Source organism: Protomyctophum parallelum (assembly GCF_964188405.1).
Source record: "Protomyctophum parallelum genome assembly, chromosome: 5".
NCBI classification, from domain to species: domain Eukaryota; kingdom Metazoa; phylum Chordata; class Actinopteri; order Myctophiformes; family Myctophidae; genus Protomyctophum; species Protomyctophum parallelum.
The window spans coordinates 41,931,632-41,943,930 of record NC_139702.1 but is presented as its reverse complement, the minus strand read 5'-3'; the positions used below and the strand labels follow the sequence as shown (position 1 = coordinate 41,943,930).

Genomic DNA, 12,299 nt, shown 5'->3' with positions numbered 1-12,299 from the left:
AACATTTCAGATCAAAGGCATTCAAAAATAAATCCAAGACCATTCCATTGCTACCTTCAAAAAAGAGGGAAGAGAGAGGGTGAAGTATAAGCAGCAGATTCATCATTGAACATCAATGCAACATCAATTGATAAGAGTTCATAAGACAAAATTACACACGGCCAATCAAGAGCGCATCGCATGACCAGAGGTGAGCAATACTAGCCAATCAGCAAGCATCGGATGCAGCAAAGAGACCAATCAAAAGAAGTTTGCAGCCCTCCCAATTAAATACACGTCATACAGAAAAAGGGGGAGGGAGACGAAGACAGACACACAGACAGAAAGAGAAGGGGATGCAGGAAGAAGATGAGCCAGTCCACATTGAAAGACGGGGGAACACATACATGGTGGCAGGAGGAGAGAGAGAAAGAGCAAGAGATAGAGAAAGAGAGATAGAGAGTGAGTGAGAGAGAGAACGTGAACAATCCATCCAAAATGTGCAATTCCTCTAATGAAACGAAAATGAACATCCAAGATGCGATACAAAACACACAAAAATACATCGGACCATTTGCCTAATTTGGATCTATTCATACATGAGCGAGAATGGTGCGATGGATGAATGAGCCAGAATGATGAAGAGAGAGACGGAGAGAGAGAGAAGAGACAAGATAAAGAGAGAGAGTGAGAGAGAGAGAGGATGGAGGATGCAAATATCATTCCTCAAAATCAAATGAAAACCATGGTTGTGAAACACTGCCATCATTCTACATCAGTGTCACACTAGAAAGAGAACTAGAAGCACACAAACACAGCATCCGAAACCAAACTCATCCAAAAGAAAAGCACTTAAAATAATATAAATATATCAAAAAGATGTTTTAGGTGCTGCTACGGATATCGTTTTATGAATACCAATAGTTTGCTACTCTCAGATGCTCATTTCACTTTACATTTGAATAGAACATCAGCTTTGAGATGTGATTCTATGTGTATGTCCTATGAGGAATGTTCAGCACTACTCTATGACATGTCCACTGGGCCACGGATTCTCCAAATGGTAACGTTTAGACAGCCATTGTTCTACGACTGTCCAGTCTGCCAATCGGCACAACAGCACACCATTACAAAAGACGAAAAAAATCAATGTCCTCTCTTCATTAAAGCTAACAAAGCATTCATGCTTAAGCATGCTGTCCCACTAAAAGTGCACAAATGCAACTACTGACTAATTAAAACAGAGAGATGACATAAGACTATATGACGTCATACAAATGACGAGAAAGAGAATAAACCATGCAGGATACAGCTCTGGAATTATATGCTTAATAATAATGCAGTTAGAGTGATTGGAATGAATGCATATAAGTGGTAGTCACAGTTGTAGCACTTGCAGATAGATGCCGTACATTCAGTTATGTAAGTGGCCTTGACAATGCCATGCGGTCAATGGCTAATCTCGTAATCACCGTTACATTCACCACCTCCCCCAATCAATCTCAGGATTAGCCAATCAAGATCCTTTCCAATCAATCAAGCCCCCTCTGCAGTCCATTTGTGTGTTGGGTGAATTGTATTTTATTATACTTGGGCGAATGGGGTGGGGTGGGGTGGGGGGGAGGGCGGGGAGGGGAAGTCATTCAAAGATGATGCCATGTGTACACAACTTACCGTTGCTGGGGAAACGGCGTGAGGACACGCGAGCAGTTACCGTGGAGACTGACAACAACAACAACAACATACAAAAATCATCAGGGAAATAGAGAAAATATATGTAAGAAAAGAAAAAGGTGAACCGAAGGAAAAAAAGATAACAAAAAACAAAAACGAGGTAATGAAAAGCAACCCCCACCCTGAGGTAGAGAGGAAGTGATGTCACAGACAGTGTCAACAGACACCTACTCATATCAAACGATCTAACCACTCGCTACGGCTTTAAACTCACTACATACACATGAAGAGGGGAGAGTCGATAAAGGAAAACAAATAAAGGAATCGGTGAATGTCAGACACTTAGGGGAGTGTAACGTTGGGGGGGGGGGGGGGGGGGGGCACTACCTAACATTCATATTCTAATAATTTACCAAATGAACACACTACTAAAGTATCAAACACTGTGGCCAATAAATGTCCTACTTCAGTGAACAGAAGACAGCGGAATGGACAGAGAGAGAGAGAGAGACACGGAGAGAGAGAGAGAGAGAGCACGATAGAGAGAGGGGGATTGACAGTCAAGGAGGTTCACAAATGCGTATATATGGGGGGACGGAGACGGACACACAAACAGGGAGAGACAGACAGACAGACTGGCATGGATAGAATGAGTGGACGGAAATGGAGAGGAACCAAAAAGCAAGGAAAGGGAGAGGGAGAGGTAGACGACGCCGTCGACATTATATTCACTCGTTCCGTCTCTCCCTCCCTTTCCTCCCTCCTGTATTTCTCGGACACAGAGCCACGCGTGACGTGTACATTCCCACAGACACACAAGAGAAGAGTGCAACACTTTTCAGAGCATGCAGAGGAGCTGAGTAGCAATGAAATAAAAGAGCAGAATTCAAAGCAAATGTGTGTTGTTTTTTTATCTTCAAGGCCAGTTGGAACTGAAATCTGAGGACATGCTGACAAATAAAACATCACAACAAAAATGCACCTCCTTGAAGCCTAAAAATACCCAGTCGCATGACGGTGTTGCTCCCTGAAAATTAGTGATTTTCAAGTGAAGAACGTGACACGTATTTTTGACCGTGTCGTGTTGTTAGCTTGAATATCATTCATTTTGGGATGACCGACACAGTTGCGCGACAGGGTAATAAATTAGGCTTGAGAGTTTGATGTTTCTTTTTCGAGAGCGATGGATGCAGGTGACGCGAGAGCAATTAATCAACCATACAGCACATCTGAAATTAAACGACCCAGTCTACGAAGCATCAAAGATGACACCACACTTCTCAGGGCAGACTCATTACCAAATCTGCCTGGAAATACCATGTCATGCAGTCTCTGAACATATCAAACACTGACATTCTACCCCAATGGCAAACCCTAAATATTAAGGCAAACTGTGAATTCCAAGACACCATCCGACCTAGATCTCATGAAACATCCATGCAAAAATATCCTCTTATAAAAACACCAGCAAGCATGACTTGTCAGAAGAAAATAAAATAGGCTAGTGTTGTCTTACCAATAGTGAATACAACCATAAACCAAAATTCATCTTGATCATGGAAGAGGTGGTGGTGGTGGTGGTGGTAATGGAAAGAGTGCAGGTAAACAAGAGAAACATAAAACAGATCCTACATGCTGTGATGTAAGCGGATATACCGTCAGCAACCGTGTCAAAGCTCTTTCATAATGTCGGCCATGCCCTGTTTCGTAGCCACACACCACCCAGCATGCTTTGCAAACCAGACCCACGAAGCTAGAGATCAAGGTGCAAATGGACAGCCCAACAGCGACGACATAACAACATAAACATCAAGAGGAAGTGGCGTCAAACCAGACATCTCTGTGTGAGGTACCACTGCACCATGCTATAGTGAAGCCAAGGGCGGGGGGAGGGGAGGGGTGGATGGGGGGGGGGGGGTTAGAATTGAACACACAGCCGCCCCGGGAAACCTTCTCACAGGCAGAATCAACCGGAACAAACTCATTCTCACTGTTGGATATGGAGGGAAACAGAGGAAAATGGCCACCGTTTAGAGGGGGGGGATGGGTGGTGAATTACCTCAACTTTACGTCCCTCCACCAGGGTGCCATGAAGCTTCTCTCTGGCCCTCTCTGCGTCGATACTCGTTTCAAATGTGACAAAGCCAAAGCCCTGGTAGTACAAGAGGAGAGACAGACGACATGGACAAAAGAAAGAGGGGTGAGCAAGGGGCTGAAAATAGCAACAAAGCCCTTTGCACTGCAGTGAACGATAATTAATAATTCATTAGCTGTGGAGTTGCATAAATCAATCGATACACAGTTAATTATATCAAGTGACACATTTACAAGGATGCCCTACCTTAGATCCCCTCTCGTTGAAAATTATCTCCACGTCGAGAATTTTCCCATATTGCTGAATGAAAGAGAAAGAAAGGGAACTTTTTTAACACATTGGTACATTTATACCATCTCTCTCCACAGGGTGTCAGTATTGTACATCACGTATAATCTGGCATTGATACAGCTTATTCCACCATGTCTATGCTGCCTCTGCACTGCAGTACAACAACACAGGTATTCTTCTGAAATTTTACAGTGCATTTTGGAACGTACAAATCCAACAGTGCAACGGCTTCGACACATTGAAATTGCTTGATCTTCTTGATCTTGAGCTTCAAACATTTGATTAAATTCTATGTAAAATAAGAGTTAAACCTGATTTCTGGTCATTTAAACGTTAACTGGAATGCTTGGGTGAGCATTTTAGTATCCATTTAAACAGGCAAACCAAAAGCATGCTTTCTTTCAGATGTGGGCCCTGTGGTAAAGACAACTATGCATCCCCTAGGCACAACACTGAGGCCATGAAAGGGAGGTTGGTTTAAAGAGGGGGCTTAAGACTATGCTTGTCGAAAATAATCTCCAATGACCTGATCTGATCTAATGCCACCTTCTCACGTGGAGACTAGAAAGTGTACGTGGAAGTAGAAGAAGGGGGGAACACCCCCGGGGCTGCCTGCGTTATTACAAACCCCAAACATCTGCCGTAGGTCGGGGTCTCTGAAGCGGAAGGGGATGTTGGAGACGTGGAGCCGCTTGGGAGTCCCTTTGTCGTCGTCCTCGATGCTCCCTCCGCCACCTCCTACCGAAACGACCACGGCCTGGCTGTCGATCTGAGAAGACCCGTCCGACTGGTGGGACAGAGGTGGAAGTGATGAGGAGGAGGAAGAATAGGTAGAGAGAGAAGGAGGAGGAGGGGCAGGGATTGAGAGAGGGAAGGCCCGGCGCAAAACCACTGGTTCCTAAACACTGGGTCGGGAACTATCTGTGGGTCACGGACACATTTTTATGGGTCTCTTTATATTTTTGATTTCTACATTTTGTTTTTAATTATCACTTCAAAACATAAAAAAAAAACGTTCCCAAAAAAAGCCTAATACATCAATTTGGTCCTTGACATGACAATGTTTGAGAACCCACTGTATTACACATTTTGAGGTACGTACATTACATGATCCCCCCTAACACACACACACACAGGCCGCACAGCACTCACTTGGGCACTGAGGCTGATGGGGGCGTTGGCGTTAACTGACCCCCCGGCCTCCAGGGGTCCCTGGACGGCGCCCGCCGTGTACAGGCTGCCCCCGTACTCCAGGGCCAGGCCGTTCTGGGGCGGCGGTGGGGGAGGAGGGGGGAAGGTGGAGAACTGCGGGGGGACGAGACCCTCCTGGCCGCCAGCGCTGTCCTGAGAGCCCTGGAAGAGCAGAGAGAGAGAGCGACAGACAGAGAGAGAGAGACAGAGACGGAGAGAAATAATGAACGGTAAGTGACTGGCTGGCGATATTCCACAGTCTCATTTACTGAGCATCACTATACTAGGCCACCCAGAGACCACTTTCTCAAGAGTTTCAGCCTTAGAGTGTTACAGGCATGGATATTAAATTTCCATTCCTCTCAGAGTGTGAGACTGTGTGTGTGTGTCGCCTCACATTAAATATTCACTACAGCCACATCTATTATTGAGGGTCAGGAACCTACATGCATTGTACACACACACACACGCACACGCACGCACACGCACACGCTAATGCTGCTCGTATGATCCGACTGTAAAAAAAAAACTAAAAAACTACGACGACTGTGAGCGACATAGTCCTGCCCAATTAAGCAGTAAATATACACACATACAACGACCACCGGGAAACTCTCCTGAAACTACAATACATTGTGCGTCCAGAAGAACAATGGCAAGAGTCACACAATCACACGAATACACTCGCATGCACGTGTGCACATTCCTTGGCTGCTGGCAGAGGGGGCATTGCTACCCTAAATGGTAATGGTTAGGAGGGCTGAGAGTGTGAAGACAGACAGGGGGGGGGGGGTGTAGAGACAGAAAGAGGTGATGACTGAAAGAAGAGGCATTGGCCTGAACTGAACTGGAGACCGGTTATCCTACTATCACCGTCACTCATCCATGGCCACTTTCTTTTCTTACCTCGGTTCCAATCGATAGACTGGTGCTGCTGGCACAACATAAATAACATGGAATGGCTGCTCGATATGTAATAGATGAACTGTAATAGTAATGGTGGATTATGAATATGATACAACTGTTGTGAACTTTGCAAAAAACAAAACAATTCACTGTACATACATAGGTGCGTGCGTTTAAAGAGGTTGAGTGAATGATGATCTGCATTGCACAATGGATCTCCGTCCCTTTGGGAGTGTTAAAAGTGCATGGGTTGTTGTGTGTGTGTGTGTGTGTGTGTGTGTGTGTGTGTCCGCGTCCACCATCTGTCTCCCAGCTTCTGACCTTTTTCAGCCGTGCACAGTCTGTGACACGGACAGTAGGGACCTGGGTCCCTCAACTGTAGCTGATAATCTAGGGGCTGCACATGGGGTGAGTTCACTGGACAGGCTATGGGGATGTAGTCGATCGGCCGAGTTGGATTCATATCCAGTAACGGTACAGATTAAGTGACCGTGTCATTTTAGATTCTTGGGTTGGCTATTGAAAAATAGCGTATTTACAAGCTCACAGAGCAACAGCCGAGCTTTGGACATTTATGGGGAAAAATCTTGAAATTGTCACAATAATAATAATGAATTGCATTTTATAGCGCTTTTCCAAGTGCTCAAAGCGCTTTACAATGGTTCATTCATTCATACATTGGGAGGTGAAGTGGCGAACAGTCAATACCAGCGTCCTCACTTCCAACATTCACACACACCAATGGTGGCGAGCTCACACCGACCGACTCATTGGAGGCGATGTGGGGTTCAGTGTCTTGCCCAAGGACACTGACACGACATGTGGACCTGGGATTCGAACCACCCACCCAGGGATCATTGGACAACCTGCTCTACCTCCTGAGCCACAGCCGCCCTACTGATTTAGTAGGTATTTGTAGAATCTGGAATGGGCCTGGCCCTCCGGCCTTAACCCTGTAATACCCAGCGTGCCATTGGTCATGATATTACCCCCCACAGAGGCTGAAATTCACACAAATTAAGTAAAATAACTGTAATATATGTTTTTTGTGATCATTAGAATGTCTAGAACATGTTTTATTTATTATTGTGAAAGATATCCCCCAAATGTAAATTATTAATGTATTATTATTATTTTAATAATTATAATAAATAAAATTTGCAAGTAGAAATTAATCCGGGTTTTACAGGGTTAATGGGTTATAGGGACGTACATGGGCTCATCAGGCTGAGTTGGATAAATATGCAGTAACGAGGCAGATTAAGGGATGTAGATACATGGGGTGAGTTGGGTTTGATTGATTGGATTATGAATACTTTATTATTAGGCAGTAATGTAAACAGTACAGAGTACAGTCATACACTAGTCTAAAAGGATAGCACCGAAAAAGGTCCTTGCGGTTCATAATCATGTCATGAAAAATTACAAAATTCAAATCATTTAAAAAGACAGGAAAAAAGCCAGGGGGTTATAAAGAGGTGGGGGTAGTCACTTGTCTAGGGGATCAGTAACGGAATAGACTACATCTGCATGCAGCAACTGTACCTGCAAATTAAAAGACGATATTGGCTATCTAGATACAACTTTCCATCAGTAAAATGTTGAAATATCACACTGTATCTGAAGTATGTACAATTTTGTAAGCAGGGTTCATGTCATGTTTTTGCAGCCATTACTAGAACAAGCACATCATTTGTAATAAGCCTTTTTGCACGTAGAGTTCTTGGACTGGCACGACCTACTGGCTGACGGAATGACTAACACTAGATGTGTGGTGGAAGCTAAAGATTGATGGGAGTACAGACTGAGATTTTCTTTTTAGAGAACCTAATGGTAAGCACAGTGAATCGTACAAGAGGACTTTTACAGGTTCTCAACTGAAGAGTAGGCAGAAATATACAGCATTGCGTGAGGCACGGTGAGGGGGGCGACTAGTGCTTAATGGAACAAATGAACAATGATCAAATCAGCAACAGTTACTCACTTCACTACTATACTATACTATTACTGTATATTGGACAAAATCTTATCCAAGATAACAAACTATTCTACGTTTTAGGCCTCAGAGGCTAGATCTCATCTCTTTGCCTAAATAGCCAACAGCTAATTTTGCCAATTGTTTGCCTATTTTTGTCAAAATGTTATGACATGCCCAGAATAGGGACAGTAGGGTTCATGTGGCTAAATGATTTTGGGAAATGAATAAAATGAATTTTATACTACTTATTTGCATGGCTGGTCCTCTATCTATCCTGCCAACAGTGTGCTCTCTGCATTGCCATTATGCCTCTGAATGTCAAAAGATTTCCCAAATTTGTAAGGAAAGTTTATTCTTTCCTCTTCCGACCTTTAATGCTGTTAGCCAAATTATATACATGGGCTACACCTGTAACAACTAGGGATGTTAATAGTTAATCGATTAATCGCCGTTAATGAATCAAATTAGTCGTTAAACGCAACAGTTAATAACTAATCGAATTAATTTGCGTGACAGACATTTCATTTGAGAGAGGGAAGGCCTGGCGCAAAACCACTGGTTCCTAAACACTGGGTCGGGAACTATTTGTGGGTCACGGACACATTCTATTTCTCATACAAAGATGCCATTACCTGGCCCTGTATCGCAAATGGTAAAATAACTATTTGATTAAGGAATATAATATGCCTTTTGTATTCTTTCTGTATATCAGCAAAGTGTAGAGTTTTATGTTAGACATTGAGGGAAATTAAGATTAAAAAAGAAAAAACACCGCTTATCAACTAAGCGGTTAATCAATCGATAAGCTTATCCAAACGTATCAATTATAACTATTAATCAATAATTCCTATCCCTAGTAACAACAACACACCCTGAATTCTTTGTATTTACTCCATGTGCAGAGTGGGAAAAGGAGAAAAAGTGGACTGGTTAGATAGGCCTCTGTGGAGTGCATGTGACAAAAATGATGATAAATGATACTTGTGATAACCTTGCCTTGCAGCCAGCGACACATCCTGAATTAACTGTATTTGTTCGCAATGTGGAGGTGAAAATGATAGTGGGCGGAGCTAGTCGTACTGGGTCACCAGGTAACAGCTAACCTGGACTAGATTCAGAAATATTAAGAGACGAGACGCTTGCCTGTGTTGTTGCTTAGAAATGGAAAAGTCCATCACCAAACTATTACAGAAAAGAGAGATTTTCAGTAAAGTAATTTTTTTTTTAAAAGGTGAGGATATGTGAGCAATATTTTGAGGCAAGGTAGATTGCATTCACTTCATGCGGGAGTTGGACAGGGATTAACAAGGTAATTTATGCAGACAGTAACCCTGGTTACAAAATAAATAATACGTGTAATGAAAAATAACTCCCTTATAAGTACACAGGAGCAGCTAGGGGAGTGACGAGCCAGGACGGATTAACGCTGAGATACAGAAATAGACATCCACGGGTCAATGGGCTCCCTCCATGTCCTCACGTTTGTCAAAACAAAAGGTAATTTTAACCAATTATTCGAAAATGTAGATTTGTTGTTTTTTATTTTATACTGAAAATCTGTAGTTTTTGACCACTGTCGTACGATGAAACCAAAAATGGTTAATTCTCATTCCTAGAGGCAGCCCCGAACTAGCAGCGACTCGACTATGGCCCTCACTGCTCCTTCTGTCAAACCAAAATAGAAACAGAAAAAAGAGAGGGAAAAAAAAGGAGCAGAGAAGAACCTTGTGTTTGTGTTGAACTAGTGGCCTTTTCAGAGTGGGTCCATTTTGAGCATCGCTTTAGCAGACGTCTCTGCCTGCCTGACACTACAGTATGTCAACAGCCTAGCGTCATCATCAACACATACAGTGTGTTCCCGCATGCGCTGTCAAATTATCTGCGTTTTGGTGAATAGTAGAGGCCTTGTCCTTTCATCAGAGTAGAAGCATCTCCTGAATAAGTACTATACATCAAACATGAGAGAAAACATTCTTTGTTGTTCTAGTCTGCACACATGCACTGTACATACGTTGCACTTTACTCTATGTTGTGTCACGTGCGCGCATGTGTGTGTGTGTGTGTGTGTGTTCAGTACAGTCATGTGCACATGTTAAGTGGTTGTGTAAGTAGTGTGTGCACTGGTTAGGCAATGACTCAGAGCAGTAGCTGTAGCTAGTTTACGTTCGGGTCAGTTAGCAGCAGCTAACGTCTGAGGAGGATGTTATAAAATGCAATCGTCTGCTGCAGTGACACGGAGAGGAGGAGAAGAGAACTATGAGAAGAGGAGAGGAGAGGGAACATGGCTAAGAGCGTTAACTAGGACAGCACTGGGCCATTTCACATGAATAATGACTTTTCACAATTTTTTTCCAGGCTTAAAGCCATTAGTCTACAGCCTAATTCAACAAACTTGAGGGTGGAAAATGTGACTCGTATTGTTAGCAGCGAACCAGCAATTCATATTTTTGGCTCAATAAGCATATTGTCGCTTTCGGGCAGAAACCTTGCATCTACACATTTAATCCTTCTGGTTTTTGTTTTTCCACAAATGAATGCCCTGCGTATATTTTAATAATATATACTTTCATATGACAGGGTCGCGCAAAAGCAATGCTATTCCATCATGTCATCTAAGATGACATGGAATGGGGACGCCAGGTGGCAAAGTATTTCTGTGTGTTTTATAAATAATTAACCGTTGAGAAGTATTAACAAGAGCTTGGAACTAAATAACAACTACACTGGAACAAAGAGTTTTTCTTTTTCTCCCATTTCCTTAAATAGCATAGTTTCTGGACACGCCAAGATTTCCGGGCCGACATCGGCGATAACCATGCATTGTACACCAATTCAGATGCAGGCTTTTGACATTGCCGTTTATTGTCGGTTCTTGACCGGAGCCGCGAAACAGCTGGAGAAACATTGTACAGTGTGTCTGTGGCATACCGATGAGCTAGGAGACCCCCCTCCTAGGAGACCCCCCCTCCTTGATAAATTATTCCATCCCAATTCCACCCACCCTCATTTCCCCCTCCCCCATCATTCTCTTCCTCCTCCCCCTCTCTCTCTCTCTCTTCTCCTCCGGTGCTGCTGTTCTCTTTCCCCTCACTCTGCCTGCTTTGCTTTTTACGCTTCATAAAATCCAGACGGGACCCTTGCATCTGTCCCGCCCCCCGCATGTGTCAATCAGGCCTGCTGCTTCATAGCAAAGGGCCCTCTGCTGGGCCCCGAGCGCCCGCCTCCCATCATGTTCCTCATCTCCTTATAGGGTAACGGATCTGCTCGTCAATACATCTCCGCCCCCTCCCACTCCACCCCCATCCATTTCCTTGTAGGGTCTTGTCTGTGCTCCAAATCCGCCGCCCACCCCAATAAAACTCTTGCCAAACCCCACCTCCCTCCCCCCCCCCCCACACACACACACACACACACACACAACCTGTGCGCAAGTACTGTATGAACATACACACCCACACACACCGCCTCTCTAGTACTGACTTTCCCTTTCATCCTCTGAATAGCAGCATGAATTGTTCGCTAGGCTCCGGCGAAGCATTTTATGAAAAGTACACACTCCACACAAAAGGCAGCTGACATTATCTGTCGATATACACATATATATTTCTCATTAAACCGACACAATGGCCCCCGACAAGCACATAAGCAGGTGAACAAACAAAAAACAGTATTTACTCATCGCTCATACTCCTCCCGCCCATATACTTTCAGTACCACCATCATGGAACTAGTTAGTCTTGTTTAGAGTTGAGGGAAGGTTTCAGAAGCCAAAAAACAGCACTCGAGTAGCTGTCCTATGAGTGCACACAAAACCACCTGGAATTACTACAGTGTTGTCGTTGTCCATAGCCACCGTCCAAAGACAGAAGAGGGGAAAGCCCTCTCCGTTTCAAAGACGGGCTCCTCTGAAAGCAACACAAGCATGTCCCAACAGGTGCATGAGTCATATAGGCATTAAATCTGATCACTAATGTGAACAATTTAGTAACAGCTTTCCTGCAGTGAGTAGAGCTATCTTGTTATTTTTAGAAGTACAGTGTAAAGGTGTTTCCAAACGTCTGTGTAGTCTACTCTCACCTTTCCCATGGCACCTATGCACACCGCAAATGATAAAAGAACCTTATCAATGAATGAGTCATGCAACGTCGTCATAGTAACAGGGCTCGGTGCGATCATTCGGCCGCT

The 12,299-nt window shown here is 43.8% G+C and overlaps 1 protein-coding gene across 5 annotated transcripts in view; it reads right to left on the bottom strand.

Annotated features, from left to right (window-relative positions):
- rbfox2 (RNA binding fox-1 homolog 2) overlaps window positions 1-12,299 on the bottom strand; it is a 35,744-nt gene that overhangs the window by 10,073 nt on the left and 13,372 nt on the right. For all 5 annotated transcript variants that reach the window (XR_014569200.1, XM_083764263.1, XM_083764264.1 and 2 more), the window contains 4 exons: window positions 5,192-5,392; window positions 4,668-4,826; window positions 3,995-4,048; window positions 3,713-3,805 (listed from right to left, as the gene is read on the bottom strand). Coding sequence is in view for 4 of the 5 variants with exons in the window: in XM_083764263.1 (XP_083620389.1) it covers window positions 3,713-3,805; window positions 3,995-4,048; window positions 4,668-4,826; window positions 5,192-5,392 (507 nt within the window). In the remaining variant the exon portion in view is untranslated. The remainder of the gene's footprint in view (window positions 1-3,712; window positions 3,806-3,994; window positions 4,049-4,667; window positions 4,827-5,191; window positions 5,393-12,299) is intronic.